General features: G+C 45.1%; 1 protein-coding gene across 1 annotated transcript in view; it reads left to right on the forward strand.

Moving 5' to 3' along the window:
- The first annotated feature begins 1,366 nt into the window (after positions 1-1,366).
- The window catches only part of EIF3E (eukaryotic translation initiation factor 3E), a 70,780-nt gene continuing 49,864 nt past the window's right edge, over positions 1,367-22,282 (forward strand). Inside the window, exon 1 of the mRNA XM_086506988.1 lies at positions 1,367-1,642. Coding sequence (XP_086363114.1) covers positions 1,435-1,642 — 208 coding nt within the window. The 5' untranslated portion in view covers positions 1,367-1,434. The remainder of the gene's footprint in view (positions 1,643-22,282) is intronic.

Below are 22,282 nucleotides of genomic sequence, written 5' to 3' on the forward strand. Positions count from 1 at the left end.
AGTGAATATATCTTTTTTGTAACTATTAAGAGAGCTATTTTATCATTCGGTGGAGTTCAGAGAAAGTACTCATTACAAAGATAAGCCTCTGAAGGCAATGATGACATTTTATACATGACGAAAATAATGAAATTTACACCCAACTCAACTGTCACGCACATGGCACCGAGCGACGTGCATGTAAGCTCTCACTTGAAAGGCGGGGCTTGGTAGGTGAGATTTTTGAATTTAAAAGTAGTGCGATTGTAGACTGAGACCAAACACTCATACGAGTATGAAGGCTTCCGCATTCCAACTTGAGGTGCTGAGAATTTGTGTGGATATGGCCTCATAGACTGGCTTACCATGTAGGCGACAATGAGTGAAGTTGGCCATGTGCCACTTTCTTCTCATAGTATAGGCTTTTTAATGGTGGCAATAAATTTTTAAGGCCCTTTCGAGTTATATGTAATCAACCAAACTATTCGGTTATGCTTTTGCTTTTGATTGAGAGAGAGAGAGAGAGAGAGAGAGAGAGAGAGAGAGAGAGAGAGAGAGAGGGAGGAGAGAAGAAGAAGAAGAAGAAGAAGAAAAGAAGTTACAACGTGCAAGGAACAATCCCAAGTGACCTCAAAGATCAAAAGGATGAGGCTTGAACTCAAGACCTCTTACTAAGAGGGAATTGAGATAACCCCTCTAACACACTTGGGTAATAAAGATGATTACTTCCAATCTCCTCCTATTCACACACATCCACCAACACACATAGACACACCCATGAGAAGAGAAGTGTTATTGTCATAGGAACAATCCCAAGTAACACCAAAGATCTATCCAATGAGGCTTGAACTCAAGACCTCCAACTGGTCGAATAGACTTGATTCATGTGCCCACCATGTCTCCCTCTGTCTGCATGGTTGGCCTTTGGCTAGAGCAAGGCATGGAGTAGATCTCTCTCTCCTCCCCCCCCCCCCCTTGCAACCAAAATCTATTGTTTTCTCAAAACGCATCTCAAGAGAGATCTATCCCTACCTAATCATGACGAGGGCCCATCAAGGAAGGGCAAGTCACATGGTGAGCACATACCAAAGTGAAGTGTTATAGAACTATGTGTTAAGTAAGGATGGGGATTTGGCTCAAGAACAAACCGGTCTCCCCTACGTATGGTGAGCAAGTAAAGTGTTATAAAGCTGTAAGTGAGGTGAAGGATTGACTTAGCTCAAGAACAAGGTGGTCTCCACCACACTTGTAGCAGAAAATTCTCTCTTGAGTTAGAAAAATATTTTTAGTGTATTTTTTCTAATTAATTATTAATAAGTCTCTTTCTAGACGTGATTTTATTACTCGTTGTTTTTCGTTTTTTGTTTTTCATATTCTTCCGAGTCCGGACTTATTCATCACTTAGGTTAAGATTGACTTCCCTCGAGCACTCGTCAGGACGGAGCACCAGCAGCAATGGCGCAATACGATCTCACGTCTAAGATAGCTCCTTTTCTGGAACGGCATCTCGTTTTCCCTCTGCTGGAGTTTCTGCAGGAGAGGAACCTCTATAGCGACGACCAGATACTCAAGGCCAAAATCGAGCTCCTGGCGAAGACCAACATGGTCGACTATGCTATGGATATTCATAAGAGTCTTTACCACACTGAAGATGTTCCCGAAGGTGCTCTCTCTGATAGGAATCAATAATCAACGACTTCCCGTTAGGAATTATTCTTTTGCGTGACTTCTGTATTTTTTGCGTGGGAAATAGAGCGGGGAGCCAAATGCAAGGTTTTGTTTGTATGGGGTTAGAGAGTAAAGATTGAACCCAATTTTTAGATTTGAAAGAGTTTAAAACTCCTCTTACCAGAGAATGTCGTGTGGTATCAGTCAAAAAAAAAAGGGCAGGAAACAATCTTCAATAGAATTTGGATTCTAAGGTTTGGTGAAAGGAGGCGTTCACCAGACAAGTATGTTCTCTACAGCTTCCAAATGGATTTCTTCAATGGAAATGAAATTCAATACTTGCGCAAAGATGACAGGCCCTACGTTTGCCAGTTAGTTTTTGCTCACAATGTGGTTTAAAGTGAAGATAGGAGGTGAATCTGGGCCTTTCTAGGGATATACATTGACTTATTTTCTTTGTTACAATTGTGGTCACAATCGTGATATCCTCCCCACTAGCTTGCATAGTATGAATGAGAAGCTTGGGCACCCCAAGCCAAAGATCTAATGCAACACGTGAGAGAAGCATTGAACAAAATTGAGAGAGACAACATGGCACGGCGTAGTTCCGCACCCAGATACAATGGCCCCAAAGACTGACGCCCCTCTTTGGTATTTCTTTATTATTATGCTTCAACAAGTACAATCTCCGAGGGTCCTCTTTTTGTAGTGCTTTTCCCGCAAGGAATCTCGTCTAATTCAAAGGGCAAGTTCTCTCATTTACTTGTTTTCTACAAAAGGTACGTATTTTTACGTACATAAAACAATTTATCCAAGGAACATCCATGAGGTCTTCACGGTGTAAGTTGTAACAAACTGCTGACGTGTCAAAGCCTAAAGAATGGAGCCAACTTACAGATGCCGGTCGAGGGGCCTAAACCCTAAGAAGAACAAGCAACAGAAGAAGTGTCACAAAGTGATGACGTGGTTGCCTGAGTGCAAAAAACCCTAACCTAATTTCTGCCAGAAACCCTAATTGATGAAACCCTAATTTTGGAAACTCTAACTGCTAAAACCCTAATTCCAAAAAAAACCCTAACTGCTGAAACCCTAATTCTGAAAACCCTAACCCTAAAACCTGCAAACCCTAATTCTGGAAACCCTAACCCTAAAACTGCAACATCGTGGCTGATTTCCAAAAATTGCGCTGGCATGATGACGTGGCAGGTTGTACGGATTTTCGTGATTTACGCTGGCAGCTTTTGGCATTGCTTTTTGGCCAGAGTTTGAAAACTTTTCATGTAAACTGCTTTTTGGACTAGAAGCTTTTGATTTTGAAAGCTTTTCATGTAAATTGCTTTTTAGGCCAAGGGCCTTTAAATATGAGGCTAGGGCTCATTCTCTGGCATGCTTCCTGGAGAAGATGCAGAGTCTGGAGTACCGGCTTGTACTTTGATGATGCAATATAAAGAAATACCGAAAGGGGCGCCAAGGTTTGGGGCCAATACTCTCTGGGGTGGAATTCCGCCACTCCGTGTCGCGCGTCGTCTCTCTCTTTCAGTTGAGTTGTTATTGAAGTGCTAAAAGTCTGTTCAGTCTGTTCTTTTCTATTGGCACGATGGAATTCCGCCACTCCGTGTCGCATGTCGTCTCTCTCTTTCAGTTGAGTTGTTATTGAAGTGCTAAAAGTCTGTTTAGTCTGTTCTTTTCGATTGGCACGTGGTGCCCGCCTTGTGACATAAGTAGTGCATAGGTACATCCAAACTGCAAGTGAACCAAGCAGAAGCAAGGAAGAAGCTCTACCAAGTAGAGGCAAGGCAAAAGAGCCACCATGGAGCAGTGTGTCGGAAGAGACCATGCAGGCATCCAAATGCCAAAGGATACTCACTTCTAGGAGTACATGTCCAAAAGAAGTGTCTGACGTGCCAAGAGGCACGGGTCTATCATACAGAGAACCAATGAAGGAGGTGGATAGGGCAATCCCAAATAGAGAGACAACAGTCGAGGGAGAGGGCGAGAGGGTTATTGAGGAAGAAGTAGTGGTGGAAAACACAAGCCACGTCCACATAAGTACCTGTACCAATCCAATCCCCTGCATCTTCCCGAGGGCAAGAGAACCTCGAGGATGGGAAGATCTGCAATGTCAAGGGAGATCTGTCCGTTGTGCCAGAACATATATTTGAGTCCACGTCTCAATGTCGAAGGAGCAAAGTTGAAATGCTTCTAAAAACACGCCGTGTAAGCACCACACTGGTGCAGGTAGGGGACTTGTGAATTAAGAAGGTGCTGTGAGTGTCGGAAACGCAGTAGAGGGGATTGGAATACTGCTGTAAACAAAGCATTGAGCCTTCCTCAGAGTGTCGGGGGACACCAGGTGTTGAAGGGTGGGGCACAAAGTCCCGGCTGAGAATCAAAGAAGAACAGTCCAAATGTGAATGTGGAAGGTCCATGAGTCGGTTGGGGCAGCAATGGAAGAAAATCTAGTGTGCAGCGGAATGAATGTTGAACTTTGCTCTAGATGAGTGCTCCGAACTGTGCTCAAGGATTCCTTTTACTTGAAGAAGGGAGAGCCTTCCGTTCCTTTAGTGAGAGAGTGCAAATGATTACAAACAAAGTCGGTAAACACTGTGCATGAAGGTACTGAGACTGAGAGATAGAGAGAGAAGAATACGGCACCAGAATGTTGTCAGACGCTCCTCCGAAGGCCCCACTCTCTATGGCGAGAGCGGTCTACTATTGATTGCACAAATCTCTACAATGCTTGGACTTACTGACGATGTCGACGACGACGAGACAGGTTGAAATTCGAAATCGCTAAGGGCTGAAATTTGCAAATCTTTATGTGCTGAATTCTGACTCTATGTCGGTGATGATGTCGATGACGACAGTACGACGACGACGCGCTGAAAACGCAGATGCTGAAATCTGCGTTTTCCGGACTGAAATTGTAAACTTCGATGGATCCCACCGTGCGGCGAGGAATTGCTACGGGAAGGTGAGATCTGCGAGGTTCGGGACTTCTAATGCGGAAACTAATTGCTGAAAACTGAAAACGCTGGTCCTTCTTGAGGTCTTGCCGCGATAAATCTGCAAAACGCTGGATTGCCAGGCTGATGCAAAAACGCTAGGGCTGAAAACGATCTTACAGGGAAATCTGCTATCTGCTGTGGGGATCTACTAATGCTAGAGATGATCTGTTGTGTCTTGTGGTCGCTGAGGCTGATCTGCAATGCAAAAAACGCCAAGGGTTGATCTGGGAATGAAAACGCTAGGCTTTGCTGCTGGGCAAAAACGCTAGGTTGGTCTTGAGGGGTCTTGCTGAGAAGGTGCCTGTTGAACCGGAGCTCCTGTTGCCTCTTCTGCCAGAAAGTGCTAGTGCTAGGTTTTTATATATACAAACTTAGTAAATTTGCCCTACCTAGTTTCCAACAAAAGTCACTTAAAATTAATAAGTGAAAAATGTCAAAAATAGAAAAAATAGGTCTATGTACTGTAAAAATGCTCTTGATGGGTTCTGATGGAAATCTGATGATCATGTTATGTGCAACCAGAGGTTATGCATCTAATCTAAGTGTCTGGACATGCATGGTCTGCGAACAGACTCACAAAAGTGTCAGATCACTTTCTATTCTAAACTGACTCGACTGAACTGAACCCTTGTCATGCTGTAGCTTGTCCACGTGCACATAGGAATAGACGTGTCACGTGATATTCCCTCCTTTTCAAAGTGAGGTACTGTCACAAGACGGGCACCACATGCCAATAGAAAAGAGCAGATTGAACAGACTTCTAACACTTCAATAACAACTGAACTAAAAGAGAGAGATGACACGCGACACGGAGTGGCGGAATTTCACCCCAGAGAGTATTGGCCCCAAACCTTGGCGCCCCTTTCGGTATTTCTTTATATTGCATCAACACAGTACAAGCCGGTACTCGAGGCTCTGTACCTTCTCCAGGACGCATGCCATAGAATGAGCCCTAAGCTCATATTTAAAGGCCCTAGGCCCCAAAAGCAGTTACAGTGAAAAGCCTTCAAAACTCAAAAGCATCCGGTCCAAAAGCAATGCTCAAAAGTTACCAGCGTAAAATCCGGAATTCCGTACAGCTGCCACGTCAGCAGTCAGCGCAAAACGCGGAGATCTGTACAACATGCCACGTCATCAGCCAACGTGATTTTCAGAAATTTGCCATGTCATCAGCCAGCTTTGCAATTCTTGTGTGTGTGTGTGTGTGTGAGACCTGCTTTATTTTAATTCTTTATGTCACTTCGGGCTTCATCGGACGGGGTCCCCATAAGTTGGTAGCACTTCTTCTTCTGGTACTTAGGGTTTAGGCCCCTCGGCCGGCATCTGTAAGTTGGCTCCATTCTTTAGGCTTTGACACGTCAGCAGTTTGTGACATACTGGTACCGAACTGTATGGTGTCGAGGGAGATCGCCAACAAGGTCTGGAATCCTGGAAAGGACTCTTCGCCGGCCCACTCTGATGCGTGGGTCATGCGATACTCTAACTTCATAAAGGTTTGCAACGCCTTCTTCTTTGGGCCGCGCCGAAAGCGACAGTCTTCTGTGGCTCCTGCAATGCTTCAACTTCGTCTATAGTCATGTTTACCTTCTTCAAGAATCTCCGAGGCTGAAAATTCATGAAACCACTTCCAACGCAAAAACATGAACATACCCATTCCATGAAAAGTGACTAGAAAAATTCTATTCCTTCGAAAAAACTGTGCATGCAATGCAGATGAACAAAGTGATGGAGTGCCAAACCGTTCATCAAAACACACGCAAACAATGGGGTCGAATCTTGACTTTCTGATCTAAATCAATCAACTGTGGCAAATCAATGGAAATGCCTATGCTTGATGCTCAATCCTTCTTGTCCTCTTTCTACGACCGTGTCGTGCCAAGGAAGAGACATGGAATGTGACTTCCCTAAATGAGTACTTTTCAACTTTTCATGAAAAATCCGCATACATCCGTGCTCATTCATGAGTGAATCGTGCTCAACGTACAATATGACATGCCTTTGGAAAGGGATCACATTAAGCCGCTGGCTAAAGTACAGGAAACGATCACGAATAAAACACTCGAACAATGCGTGCTGACTATCATTCGAACACATAATACTTCCTATGGGGGTTCTTTGGACCTCGTCTCGAGAGCCAAGATCGGTTCTTTCTGAGGGGGTTCTATAGACCTTGACTCGAGAGCCAAGATCGGTTCATCATGATTGATCGAATCTGCAATGAGGTTAGCTTCACTAGAAAAAGCATAAACTAATCCATCATCCTTGTGAACAATCACATTGTGATCATACAAATCATCATGCTCGTGAGAAATCACATCTTGATCATGCAAATCATCATGCTTGTCATTGTCATCCAAATCATCATGCTCATCATTATCATTCAAATCATCATGCTTATCATTGTCATTCAAATCATCATGCTTATCATAATCATGCAAATCATGTGTGTCATGCTTTGGAGAAGAAGAGACTGAGAGAGTCCTTTTCTCGAATCTCTTGCGTCTGTGCCTGAACTTGAGAAAAGAATCGGAACAAAGCGTCTTTCCTTTTGTTGTGCTCATGCTTTATGGCTGCCATTCTTTCTTCGGCCGCCAAGTGCGCTTGCTCACGCTCACGCTCAATAGCTGCCTTTCTCTCTTCGCGTTCTAACTTCCTTTCCATAAACAACTGCTTCAACTCCTCCATAGGAGTTAGTGCAATCCTTGGCGTAGATGGAGAAAGCGGAGGGTCGGAAAAACCTCCTGGTGGGGAAAATTCTTCTTCGCCACTCCCATGCTCATCACCTTCAAGCGAAGTGTCCATTCCGCTTCGAGTGATGACCATCCATTGAAGTCGTGGGTTCTTGTGGTCTTAGGTTCTTAAGTTCACGAGGAACTTGGGTTCTTGGGGTCTTGGTTCTTGGGGTTCTTGAGGGTCTAGAGGGTCTTGAGGTTCTTGAGGTTCTTCTTTTGCTTGCAATCTGTGTTAGAGAAGAATCTTCTCTTCACTTGAGTTCTGCTCTTTTCTGTGGGTGCACCCCTTGACGGCCTTGCACTCACACCAAGGTTGCTTTTCCCACCTTACGTCGATTGGCCGGCTGCTAAGTGCACTGTCCGCTCTCAATGAGTGAAAAGAGGCACAAGGGGAGGCTGGACAAGCCCTTCTTTCTTGGGTTTCCTGTCGCTCTTCAAAAACACGATTAGGAATCGACACGCCCAAGAAATCTTGGGTTACGTGCGACCGCAACAAGCAAAAAAAATTCTTGTTGTTCTATGGTTCTTTCCTTGAGTGATATAGAACATTGCCAAAGCTCTGAATACCAATGTAAGGTGCAGCGGAATGAATGTTGAACTTTGCTCAAGACGAGTGCTCCAAACTCTGCTCAAGGATTCCTTTTACTTACGGAAGGGAGAGCCTTCCGTTCCTTTAGTGAGAGAGTGCAAATGATGGGTAAACACTGTGCTTGAAGGTACTACGAGACGGGTTGAAACCTGAAATCGCTAAGGCCTGAAATCTGCAAATCTTTATTTGCTGAATTTTGACTCTATGTCGGTGACGATGTCGATGACGACGGTACGACGACGACGCGCTGAAAACGCAGATGCTGAAATCTGCGTTTTCCGGGCTGAAACTGTAAACCTCGATGGATCCCACCGTGCGGCGAGGAACTGTTGCGGGAAGGTGAGATCTGCGAGGTTCGGGACTTCTACTGCGGAAACTGACTGCTGAAAACTGAAAACGCTGGTCCTTCTTGAGGTCTTGCCGCGATAAATCTGCAAAACGCTGGACTGCCAGGCTGATGCAAAAACGCTAGGGCTGAAAATGATCTTGCGGGGAAATCTGCTATCTGCTGTTGGGATTTACTAACGCTAGAGATGATCTGCTGTGTCTTGTGGTCGCCGAGGCTGATCTGCAATGCAAAAAACGCCAAGGGTTGATCTGGGAATGAAAACGCTAGGCTCTGCTGTTGGGCAAAAACGCTAGGTTGGTCTTGGGGGGTCCTGCTGAGAAGGTGCTTGTTGAATCGGAGCTCGTGCTGCCTCTTCTGCCAGAAAGTGCTAGCGCTATGTTTCTATATATACAAACTTAGTAAATTTGCCCTACCTAGTTTCCCACAAAAGTCGCTTAAAAATAATAAGTGAAAAATGTCAAAAATAGGGAAAATAGGTCGATGCATTGGAAAAATGCTCCTGATGGGTTCTGATGGAAATTTGATGATCATGCTATGTGCAACCAGAGGATATGCATCTAATCTAAGTGTTTGGACATGCACGGTCTGCGAAGAGACTCACAAAAGTGCCAGATCACTTCCTATTCTAGATTGACTTGACTGAACTGAACCCTTGCCATGCTGTAGCTTGTCTTGCGCATAGGGTTAGATGTGTCACGTGACATCTCGGGTGGCCGAGGAGGGAAAACTCCGGCCGAAAGAGGACTCCAACAGGCAACACAAAGCCTGAAAACGCAGGTGTAAGGACTCCCTCTGCTGGGGAAGCAAAAACGTTGGCTGGATAGGCATAAAAACGCAGGCCAGCCAAAAACGTTAGGCAGCCAGAGGGGTGTAGGAGGAGGCGCTAGGAGGTGGAGGAGGAGGGCGATGGAGAGAGAGCAGAAAGCGCTGTTGGCTGCCCAAAACATTGGGAAAAACGCAGGTAGCAGTTGAGGTTTTCTTCGCGATGGAACTCTCCGAAAGGTCCTCCTTGCTGATGGTGATGGCAGATCTAGCACCCTTGTGCTCTGATACCATGTCAGAGTGTGCAGCGGAAGGTGAGGGAGAGAAAGAGACAATGGCACGAGAGAGAGAGAAGAGACATGACAATAGACAGATGGTGGAAAGGTTGGCAACCCAATAACTCGAGATGGCTACATGGTGTGAGAATACAATGAGAAAGAGGGTGCCCCCCCCCCTCTCTCCTATATATAGGAGAATAGGGGCTGGTCGGGCAATAATCCTCAATATAGCCCAATGACCTAAAAATATGACCCTCCAATATATATGGGGGAATATGTGACCAAAACAGGTCTAAGGTGTACGGGTGGCCAACCGACAACCAAGGGCCAGTGCACGTGATGTGTGTGAAGCCTGTAGACAGTGACAGTGTGCGAAGCATCTGGAGATGAAGAAAATCTAACAAATTACAGAGAAGGCTAGAGACTCAGCCGAGTCTTCTGGAGGACAAGCCAAAACAAAGAAAAGTTAAGGCAAAAGTTGCAAGACGTTATTTGCTGAAGTTCAAAAGCTATCCACCTATGGATGCAAAGTGGATAGAAGAAAGTGAATTGATAAGAGTCACCAAATGTATTGCAGTTTTACCTTGAAGCTTTTGGTTTACAACCTACGTATTCTCCAACTCAGATCACTTCAGTAGAGCATAGGTCAAAGGGCTTGACACTTGCTCAAGAGAGGGGTAATGCTAGAGCTAGTGCATGTGCTAGAGCTAGCACTTCACATGCACCTAAGGTCTCAATGCAATAGAAGTGTACATTGTTTGACAAAAGTATGAAGGTCTCATTTAGTCATTTGTACACATGTTTGATAGTCGTTCTTGCGGATACATGCGATGATAAAAGGGTGCTAACCACATTAAATCATCTATGGCATGTAGAGGATGCATGCAATGGAGGACGTTTGCGATATCAAGAGGGGGGTATGTCACGAGGCTGTGACAACCACTATATATATTTGCTGGTTTCTTTCCCTTGATTTTTATTTAATTTTTGGGATCCTCTTGTTGAAATCACAAATGCCCGGACATTGCATGACCAGTGTGAAACGGCCATTGGCCGAGAGTTCACCCCCGAAGGACTCAAGGCCAGGCAGTCATGAGATGGTTGGGCCGATCGTCACTGGAATCCGACTAGTAAAGAAGTGGCTAGGCTCGGTTAAACTCATATAGGCCCCTTGGCAAGACTTCATAAGTTGGTGGGTACTAGGAAGTAAACCAAAAGGAGCAAACTGGACACATGTCAATAGGAGAGCAACCTGCAGGTCAACTCTCTCTCGAGAAGCTCATCCCAAGAGGGGGCGCCCAAATTTGAGGTTGGGGGTTGATTTTTATCTTTTTGCTCCACAGTGTGTGTGTGAGTAGTGGGTGAAGGTGATCATAGCTTTAATGGAAAGCTTTCTTTCTCACTTGTCTCGTGCAGCACGATTATTTGCTCTTGCGCATCTCTCTCCCCCCTTTGCACATATGGTAATGTCCTTCTAGTTGGGCTTCTCAAATGACCATGGGGGTTTTATGCGCGTTTGCCAAGGCAAGAGCCTTCTATACAGGAACCGGATTTAGCTACTTGCTAATCCCCTTCAGGTACGCACAGCTCCATCGCGAAGGAATGCGAAAACGGAGAGTTTTCTCACGTGAAAACTCGTTCGATTTACATGGGAACCGTCCCATTGCGTGCAGGAGGTTCTAAGACACACATAGACGTGTTTGCTCCGCTCAAAATGATGTGAAACAGGGAATCACAGTCTGCTGTGTTTTTTTGCAGGTTTAGGATTTCTCACCTAAACTGCAAGGCAATACCAGGGGAGCCTCGGGAAAGCCTTGGGTGCTTGTACAGGACAATCTCGAGAGAATTCACGCGAGGAATCTCGTCTAATTCAAAGGGCAAGTGACCCTATAAGTGCGGAATCGGAGCGCAAAACAGAGAACTATCGCTTGCTGTAATTTTTTTCAGGTTAAGGGTTTTGGCCAGTTTTGATGCGTACAGTTCCAGGAGCTTTGGGGAAGCTAGAGAATCATGCAAATTGGAGGCAAAAAACAAGGATTTCAGCGTGTAGTAATTTCTGGCCAGGTTTTGTAAAGTGCTTTGAAGTGCATGGAAAGTCACCGTTTACTTGGGATTTTGTCCGTGGAGACTTCTACTAAGGTTATGCCTATTGAAATCAGGTTAGAGTAGGGGAAGTTCAGCCTGATAAAAGTGGGACAGCTTGTAGAAGCTTACAAGTTTTTCTCAAGTGTAATAAGAATAAAGAAATACCGAAAGGGGCGCCAGTCTTTGGGACCAGCATGGTGTCGCTGTTTGTTTGGAAGCACTCTAGCTGCCAAGCCGTGTTTTTGTTTGACGTGTAATCTCCAGCAGTCATAGGCTATTCGTGAAGTTCCTTTGTGTCGTAAAGTTCAAGTAAAGATCGTGTGAAAGCTAATGTCTACGGCCCTACAAGCCATTTTCAGCTCCCAAGCAAATCTGCTAGAAGAGGAGGCCCTCACAATCTTATATAAGCCCTTTGCCAAGCAATTACGTAAAAATCTGAGGTTCTAAAAGCATATGCAGCCCCAAAAGCTAGAACCCTCCAAGGGCTGTCTGTACAGCATGCCACGTCAGCCTGTCAATGCGATTTGCTGCGGGATTGCTGAGACAAAAAATTTGCAAACTGCAGATCCTTCACAAATTTAATCATCTGCTTTTGTGCACTTGTCAACCTGCTATCGACGTTCCATCTCTTGAAGTTCGTACTGAGTAGGCCGAGGTGGCCCGTACTCTACCTCTATTAAATCATCAAAATCTTCTTCGTAATCTCTTCCCGCATTAGGAGATGCAAAAGAAGTTGAATGATTCTTGTTGGAATCCATAAGTGTCACGAGAAAAGGATCGGATTTCCCGGTAGAAGTGAAATCGGCCACGCTCTGTTACCACTGTAACAAACTTGGACACCCCAAGTCTAGATTCTACCGCGACACAGTAGAGATTCACTTTAAAACAGTTCGCAAAAGACGACACGGCCCGGCATAGTTCCGTGCCAAGAGGTATTGGCCCCAAAGACTGGCGCCCCTTTTGGTATTCCTTTTTATATTAATTTGTGTGCAAAGTACAAGAGTCCGCGGGATCTCACACTCAAGACTCTACGTCCAGATGCTCTGAGTAATGAGGCCCAAAAGACCTATTTATTGTTACAAGGGTTGCCCAAAAGCAGAGCCCCAAAATCTTTTAAATCAAAAGTTTCTAATTCAAAAGCATTATGCCCAAAAGCTTTTACTAAAAAATCTGCCCGCGAAAGGCAGCCAACGCAAATTATGGGCGTCCGTACATTGCCACGTAAGCATGTCAGTGGAAATGACGGAGATCCGTACGGCCTGCCACGTCAGCCTGTTAGCAGGTTTTCCACTGGCCCATTGCCACGTCAGCGCGTTTTTCGAGCTGCTGCCACATCAGCAGGGGGTGTGTATATCCGGGGGACTTGCCACGTCACCAATTTGTGACACTAGACATGCACGGCCTGCTCACAGGCTCACAAAGGTGCCATAACACTTCCTAGGTTGACCTGAATCCTAAACCTGAGATAGCTTGTCCATATGCACATAGGGTTGGGTGTGCATGTGACACAGTTGCAGGCTATGCTCTAATAGAAGGTTATTTAATGCGGAAGACTATCTTGAGTAACAAGATTAAGGAACAAGGTTTTGACAGAGTGACATTGTCCACCTTTTGTGGGCCATCGCGGCATTGACACCACTTTGAAAGGTGTAGATAAGTATTTCTATTGGCCGAGGCTCAAAAAGAATCAGGACGAGCCCGGACAAAAGGGGCCTAAAAACTTTGGGGAAGAAGCTGAAGACGTTTAACCAACTTATGGAACCAATCCGAGTGGCCCAAGTTAAAGAGAACTAACTTAATAAGTTGTACCAACTTATGGTACCCCGACCAAGGGGCCTAAAACCTTGTAAATTAAAGAAGAAACCCTAATTTACGTAAAAAGCTGATGACATGGTAGGTTGTAGAGACATCGCAGAAGTGCACTCCAAGTGGCAGAAAGCCACAGAACCACCCATTAAACAGGCAATCAAGAAACCTCCTTCTGCGAGGATGTTTACAGAACAAGATTTACAGGAGGTGGTTTAGACACAGATCTGTCCGCTTTTGGATGCGAACAATCAATCCAAAAAGCAAGCGAAAAAGCGCAAGAAGGGGATTGACTACCCTTGTTATTTGGGCCGTCAATCTTTTGCATTTGCAAGAAAGCAAAAGAAGCGTGTACGATTTGAAGGACTACCCAATTCTTCTTCTTCTTATGATAGTTCTTCTAGCTCTTCTGACTCGAGCAAGGAGGACAGAAAAGGCAAAAAGCGAAGCAAAAAGCAAAGCTTCGGAAAGGGCAAGAAAAAGGCAAAGAAACCTAGACAGTTGAGACTTCGATAACCATATGTTTTAATGCAAAGAAGAAGCATTTTTACAGAGCCAACCAATATGACTTCCTCGAAGACAAAAGCAACAAAGTAGAAGAATTCAAAGAAGGTGGACAATCTATTAAATTTGAATCCTTTTCTGGGTTCCGAGATGCTCCGAGGGCTTTGGCCTTCATTCAGCAGTTTGACATAGCCTTCTTTGGAGGGCATTACTCAGAGCACTCCAAGATTAGGAGAGCTACATCCTTCTTCAAAGGGAATGCTCGAACATGGTGGTCCACTCTTCTTCTGAGAAAGGAAGCTCCAGTTAAGTGGTTGAAATTCAAAAGGCTCTCTATTTCTTCTTGGCTGACTCGAGAGTACGAGTGAGATATACGAACCGCTTGGAATCATCTTCGGTGACCAAAAAAGATTCTGTGGACGCCTACTGCGAGAGATTTTGGAACTCTTTTCTACCAACCTCTTCATTTAAGGAGGTCTCTTTTAAGGAACAAATTGAGCGGTTTTGCTGCAGACTCCCTTTTTAGATCCGAGACTACTGCCTGGAACAAAAGTCAAATTTTATTCAAGAATTGATGGGTCATGCGAAACGGGGTTTCGCGATACATTTGGGAAATTTGACTTACCCCATTGATGAGATCGACTCAGAGAACCCAACAGACCTCTAACAATGAGAAGCACTGGCTCCAAAGACTCGCGCCCCTGGCGGTATTTTTTTATTATTGCTCACATCAAGGTACAACTCCCAAGGGGGTTTCTGCTCGCGGACTCTGCGTCCAAATGCTCTGCAGAGTGAGGCCCAGGGGCTCTTATAATTAGTACAAGGGGTGCCCAATTGTAGAGCCCCATAAGCAATCAACTCAAAAGCACTAACCCCAAAAGCACCTGATCCCAAAAGCTCCCAAAACAGCTAGCGCTATTTGCGAAAATCCGTACAGCCTTGCCATGTCAGCATCTGTACAATTTTCCACGCGAGCATGTTAGAGCATTTTAAAAAATTTAGCCTCAAACCTCAAGCTTTGGGTTGTTAGGGTTTTAGGCCCCACAGCCGGTGGTTAGAAGTTCTTTAAGTTGGTCGGTTCGGTTTCTCTTGTCCATGCGGCCGTTTCTCTTTCAACTGGTCATACCACGTCATCACTTTGTGACAAAGTTCGCTCCTAGATTGCAACCACATGCATCACAGTAAACCTCAAATGGCTTTTGCAAATCTGGTAGTACCTACACTGGACCAATCATCTACTTTTCTTTTAGAGTCTTGAATGCTGCGATCTCTGATGGTCCCCAAGAAAAAGAAAATTCTCTTTGTGTCAAAAGTGTAATGGAGAAGCAATGTGCAGACATAAGCCTAAAAAGCTAATATTTAATGGTTTCAACTTTGATTGGGTCAATCTTTACATAGAAAAAGTATATCTTTGGCAAGAAAAACTCGTTCTTTTTCCCATTAATCGCTGATTGATGTTGCCGTAGTGCTTGGAAAACCTGTAATAGATGGTATTTGTGCTCTGCTTCACTCTTGGAGAATACGATGATAACATCGAAAAAGGTGCCCACAAATGATCAGTACTCTCTAAAAATCCTGTCCATCATCCTATTGAACGTTGCAAGAGCATTCGTGAGATCGAAGGACATCACCAAATACTAGAGCAATCCAAAGGACGTCCCGAACGCGGTCCTGTATGCATCTCCATGAGTGATCCTGATATGATGATAGCCACTTTTCAGGTCGACTCTGCTAAAGTATGTAGAACCCTGTAACGTGTCTAGTATATCATTGGCTTGGGTATTGGAAACCTGTTCTTGATGGTGATTTTGTTCAGAGCTCTGTAGTCAATGCACATTCTCCAAGTTCTATCTTTCTTCAAAACCAACAACAATGGTGAACAATAAGGTGATGTACTGGGCTGAATTAGACCGTTTTCGAGAAGCTCTTTTACTTGGTTTATAATTTTCTCATTCTGGGCTTTGCTAACTCTGTAAGGTGGCCGGTTCGGTGGTTGCTCTCAGGAATCAAATCAATCATGTGATCTTTGGGTCGCTGAGGAGGTAACTTTCCCGGTAAGCCTTCAAAGAAACAGTCTGCTTGAATTTGCAAAAAATCTTCTCGAGGTCGAATGATGTTTTATTGTCATTTAACTCATTGAAGTAGATCGACTAAATAAGCAAACCAGATTTCATTAATTTTGGAATGGTCGAAGTTGATACAAGTGGGATAGACTTGCCCTTTAATTTTACATTAAGTACTATAACTCTACCCTTATCATTCTTCAATGTAGCTTTCCTCGCCCTGTAGTCGACTTTCCTTTTCTTATAGAACCAGGGGATTCCCAAAAGGACGTCACACCCTTCTAAAGGCATGATGTAGAAGTCCTTGTGCACCACATACCCTTGACAATGCAACCGAAGTTTGCGTATGACAAGTTTAATGGCAACATCTGGTCCTGGTGCCGCTAGAACTGCCTCAGTGGATCGTCCCATTTCTTCGGGCGTAATCCTAAGTCAAGTCGCCAATTCAATCGAGATGAAAGGTGGCCTTGGCTCCTCCATCAAAGAAGATAAGGGTTTCACGTGCACTGGCTTTATGTGCCATGTGGACATGCTTCATCGACTACTAGAGCCAATTTTTGAGTTTTGGAACCCTCTTGCATAGATGGTTTGTACACTGGTTTTGACAGATGTTATTACACTACGGTGGGCATTTGACATCACATGCATGTAGTTTTGGGCTAGAGGAATCCAATGAGAAATTCCCCTCGTTGTTCGGATTCCCGAGTGGGCAGATGTACGACAGTTTCACTCGAAACTTAGCCCCGGTCAAAAACTTATAAATTAAATTATTTTATGATTTATTTGTTGGGATGGTGGACAATTTGCCCCACCTAGCCCTGAATTGAATTATAAGCTCAAAGCCTGGCCTGTAAAGGAAACCGATCTGCCTATGATCACATCAGAATGCCGATCCAAAGGTGCATCAAATCAGCCTCGGAGGTGCCTCGTCTTGAGGAGTTACCACGGCGACAATTGTCAGAGTGAGCAGAGAGAGAGAGAGAGAGAGAGAGAGAGAGAGAGAGAGAGAGAGAGAGAGAGAGAGAGAGAGAGAGAGAGAGAGAGAGAGAGAGAGAGAGGGGGGGGGGGAGGCGATAGGCACTGAAGAGACAAATGGAAAAGGTTGGCAAGCCCCAATAACTTTAGCTGGCAAAGCTGCTGTGTACAAGACAAGATGGCAAGATGAATGAGAGAGTGCATCCCCCCCTCCTATATATAGGAGAATAGGGACTAGGTAGGGTAGACCAAAAACCCCAACGACCATGCACCAAAAATACCCATGAATATAGAAATAATGGAAAAGGACCAAAATAGGTTCGGCCGGGCAAAGTGTTGAGCAAAACCCTAAATGTGCCTGAAGAACCCTGTCCACAAGGTATACGGGTGGCCAACCCACAACCAAGGGCCAGTGCACGTGATGTGTGTGAAGCCTGTAGGCAGGGTGCGAAGCATCTGGAGGTGAAGAATCTAACACCCCCCTCAACGACAGATGCAGAGTCGCTGAGGAAGAAGATGCAACACGCTTGGCAGATCTGGAGTGTGCAAAGAAGCGCAAGCCAAACAAAAACGACGAACCGTCTAGCACCAATGTGATGATGACCGAAGCTAGGTCAGGCTGATCAAGTCGCACAAGGAAGTTGATGGAGGCTATCAACAGAACAAGTCGTTGAAGAGGATATACATGAGGGAAAGACGGAAGACGAGCAGGGAGTTCATCGGTGGAGGTCAGCAGCAGAGAGAGACTGAAGAGAGGGATCCCCTCCTTGAAGCAGAGCACTCTGACACAAAAGGATAGAAGGCCAAGGTGGTAACTGGCAAACTCCGAGCCAAAAAGTGATCTCGATCATAAGAGGGAAGAAGGAGGCGGATGAAACTAGAGGGTGAAGCCATCGGCCTGTGAAGGGCTAGAGGTGGCGGTGGTAGACGTCTGTTGAGAAGCCGTCCCATCCTTAGGATCTGAATCCTTCTTACGGTCCCGTCATTGTTTATGTCATTTTGTTGCAAAATGACCTTTCTTTCCACAATAGGTACAAGTAATGTCAAGGCGAGAAGGTGTACAACCAAGTCCAGACTGTTCGGGAGCACTACCACCCCTACTGGATCAATGCAGTAGCCTTCATAGAGGCCTCTGAGGTGGCTTTGTCCTAAATGCGCGAAGTTATCTGGATTCTGCTGCACAGTGGGTAAGAGCTCCTCCCAATTGATAGGAGCAAGGCGCGTGGAGGTAGTAAGTGACTGGAACAAGGAATCATAAGTGTCGGGAAGCTTGAGAGCAACAACCAAGTTGCCATGCCTCGAAAGAGATCTGGTGACCACAAGCTGGTAGCTCATCATGAAGCAAAAGCATGCGGGATATGAAGTCCTGGATAGTCGGAAATGACAAGACCTGTAAGTCCATCAAAGTCTTCTCTAGAGCGAGGATCCTTCCGAGTGTCTTCGCCTCGTACATGTTGCAAAGGAAACCCCATACCTCATGTGTAGTGGTGTGAGAGCGTAAAGACGTCAACACGCTATCCGCACAGTTGATGAGTAAGAAAGAGTAAACCCTGCGATGGTTCAGATTCCACTGATTTACCATAGCCTGTGTAACCACAGGACCTGATCCGCAAGAAGCAGTACCATGAGAGAAGTAGATGAGGAGCCAGCACGTGTAACTACAGAAGAAGTGGTAGCTGATGATGTCGATGTAGGAGCAAGGTCAGACACACGGCATTGGTAGGATCGGTAAGGCAGTCCCAAAGGTCAAACTGCATAAGCATCACCATGATCTTCATCTTCCGGTTGGAGCTGTCAAACTTTTTGTCGAGAGGAAAGATGGGCATGGCTGGAAGTGTCGCCATAGGTACAAACAAAAAAATTAGGAGAGAAGTCTCGTATGTAAAATTAGAAGCAAAGGCGATGATAGGATCGGAAAACCACACCGGATTGAATGTCAAAAGACCGCGAAATAGGGGGCACGTGACGGGAAAGGCAAGGGAAACCCGAAGGGATGCCAATGAAGCAAAGTCGAGGTGCTGTTCAAACTTGAAATCGCAGCAAAAGGGAGCTGGAAACACCACGAGAATGCAGGGGTTTTAGCAAAACGCCAAGTGATGAACACCGGATGCCGAGAAGGTAAGGTGAGGGCTGTAAATGCACCAAAACAGGCTGAAAATCAGCAGATAGGTGGTCAGGAAATCACCGGCAAAGTCACGTGATGGTTCAACTTCCAAGTGAGAAGACCAAGGGGCAAGGAGCGGGGCTCCGGCTGTCCAAGATCGGCAAGAAGGAAACGCTGAAGTGAAGGTTAAAAAACGCCTGGTCCAATGGTGTCCTGGCTGCCACAAAAAATGCAAGAATTGCTGGCTGCTGTCCTGCCCAAAAACGCTAGGGTATAGGGCTGAAAAACGCAGACTAGGGCCAAGGAAGGGGGGTATGTCACAAACTGGTGACGTGGCAGGCCCCCAGACAAACACACACAACTGCTGACATGGCAAATGCCTGGGAAAAGGCGTTGATAGGTAGACGGAGGGAGGGCGCTAGCACAGGAATGCAGAAGAGATGGCTTATGACCAAAAAATGCATGGATGCAACAAAAACGCTAGATCCCAAAAAAAACGCTGATAGGGAAGAGGTGATTCTTTGTGATGGAAATCTCATTTTCGCAATCAAAAGCAAATACCACATTGGCAACGGTGTTGGGGCCCTTGAGAAGGTTGGTTGGGGCCTCATATGGTGTCTCTCTCTCTCTCTCTCTCTCTCTCTCTCTCTCTCTCTCTACACATGTCTACCTCTCTTTCTCTCTCTCTCACTCTTTCCCTCTCTTCAAGGAAAAGTAAAAGTAATCATCATTCATGCTAAAGCAAATCATTGACGCAAGGAAAGAAGTAAGGATTTGTAGAAGTGTAAAACCAAGATCTTCACCATTTCAATTCTACTGCACCTGACAAAGGGATTCTTGATCTCGCACTTGCCCCACGCTCTATAGAGCTGCGTACTTTCATCCATTTGTTTTGGTATTTCCTTATTGTATTCAAAGAGGGTGTAAAACCTGTGATTTTCTATGAGCTGCCCCGGCCCCCGCATAATCCGGGCTGAAAATGACCTGTTATGACCCGATTTCGGAATCATAACTGTACTATGACGCTTCACATACCATATCCCCACGCAAAAAGTGACTTTCCCGACGCATACTGACACTTTCAAAACCTGGCGAGAATTTGCAGCAGAATCCTCTGTTTTCTGCCCTGTAAATGCGCCAGATCACCTGCACAGCGGTCCCCTCGCGTCCCTGGACCTCCTGAGGGTATTAGGGACCGTTTAGGGCCGAAGCCCTAAACCTGCAAAAATACACAGCAGGATGTATTTCTCTGTTTTGGGCTTTGTTTCGCGAGCCGGTCGCATCCGTAGCAAGTCCTCGAGCTCCCGCACCTGTAGGGCTACTTGCCCTTTGAATCGGACAAGATTTCTCACGTGAAATCTCTCCGAATTCACCTGTACCTGCGGAGGATTAGCAAACAGCTAATCCAATACCTCTGCAAGAGGCTCTTGCGTGGTCAATCACGCATGAACCCACACAACTGTACATACTGATGAAAAGCCCTCGAGGGGGGCATCACGTTCCTGTATTTGAAGGGAGAGAGAGGTGCGTGAGAGCAGAATCATCGTGCTACATAGTGCAAGAGAGAAGGCAAGCTTTTCATTAAAGCTTCAACATGTGCACTAACTACTCACACATACACTGTAAATCACAATGAGAGAGAAAGGCAGTCCCAAATGGATTTTTGCGCCAATTCCCAGCTGACGTGGCAAAGTTTTACTTTCTGCAGGCTCTGGTGCTGCCAAGTGTCCACTATGCCTCTTTTGGAGTTAATTCCTAGTATCCACCGACTTATAAGTGTAGCGAGGGGGCATAAATGACTCTGAACTGAGCTTAGACACCCTTTTACTGCTCGAATTCTAGTGCCGGTCGGTCCGACCAACTTGTGGCGACAAGGCCTTCTCGTCTGCGGCTGAAACTCTCGGCCATCGGCTATTTCACACTGGCCACACAATGTCCGGCCATTTGCAACTTCAAAAAGAGGGTCCCAAAAATTAAATAAAAATCATTGGAAAGAAACCAACAATTAAGGTTAGCAGTTGCCACATCCTCGTGACTTAACTTCCTCGTAAAATCCCAAACGTCCTCGATTGCATGCCATATATACATGTCTTTGATGATCTTGTGTTAGCACGCTTTTATCATCGCATGTACTCGCAAGAAAGGTCATAACACATAGATTCAAATCACTTAATGAGACCTTCATACTTTTGTCATTTCCATCTATAATAGAAGTGAGCATAATACCTTTAACAATTCTATTGCACTGAATCCGTATGTACATTTGTTATGCTAGCTCTATCATTAACTTTCCTTTGCACACGTTGGGTTGGGGCATACCTAGGCTGTAACCCAAAGGCCTCAAGATAAAGCCGCAATACATTTGGTGACTTTGACAGTCACACTCTTCCATCTACTTTGCATCCATAGGTGGATAGTTCTTGAACTTCACCAAATAGTGTCTTGCAACTTGTCCCTTAACTTTTCTTTCTTTTTGTGCCAAAATTTGCTCAGGTACCAAGATGTCATGAAGTTCTTCAACTTCTGGGTGATGTTCCTGTGGCATATCTTTTGGCACATCACCCACAAAGGGTCTTAGAAGACTCACGTGAAACGCATTATGAATCTTCCAAGTGTTAGGCAATTTCAGCCTAGAAGCAACATCGCTGATCTTATCAAGCACTTGAAAAGGCCCATAGTAATGGATGTTGAGCTTCGGAAATAACCTTTCCTTGCCCTTCATCTTCTTTAACCTTGCCTTTTTAAACCGTAAAAGTACCCAATCACCAGGTGAAAACAGTAATTCACGACGGTGACAATCAACAGCCCTTTTCTGCTTTGCCTCAGTCTTCTCCAAGGCAACTTTGATTTTCTTATACATTTCATCCATGTTCTCAATATATCGATCTGCCTCAAAGATCTTGTCCTTTGTATGGAAATGGGAGGAACCTTTTTGCCACCTTCAACAATCTCAAAAGGTGCCTTGTTTGTGAACGAATGCACTGTATTGTTGTACGCATACTGAAGCATAGGCAAATACTATTCCCACTTGCCCTTATTATCCGACACATAATATTTCAGCAGATCCAAGACAGTAGAATTAGCCTCTTCTGACTGTCCATCTGTTTGTGGATGAAACGAAGATGAGAACTTGAGTGTAGTGCCCATGTTCTCAAACAATCCTCTCCAAAACAAACTTGTCATGCGAGGATACCGATCACTAACAATTGATTGTGGCATACCATGGAACTTAAACACATTGTAGATGAACAACCGTGTCATCTGGATTCTGGTCAGATTTTATCTTCTTCCTGACATGAATAAAATGGGCTTGCTTGCTGAACATGCAAATCATGATCCATATACCATCATTCCCTGTCGGCGTTCTTGGAAGATCAAAG

The sequence above is a fragment of the Adiantum capillus-veneris genome, chromosome 30, assembly GCF_014529385.1.
Source record: "Adiantum capillus-veneris isolate H3 chromosome 30, ASM1452938v2, whole genome shotgun sequence".
Lineage (NCBI taxonomy): Eukaryota > Viridiplantae > Streptophyta > Polypodiopsida > Polypodiales > Pteridaceae > Adiantum > Adiantum capillus-veneris.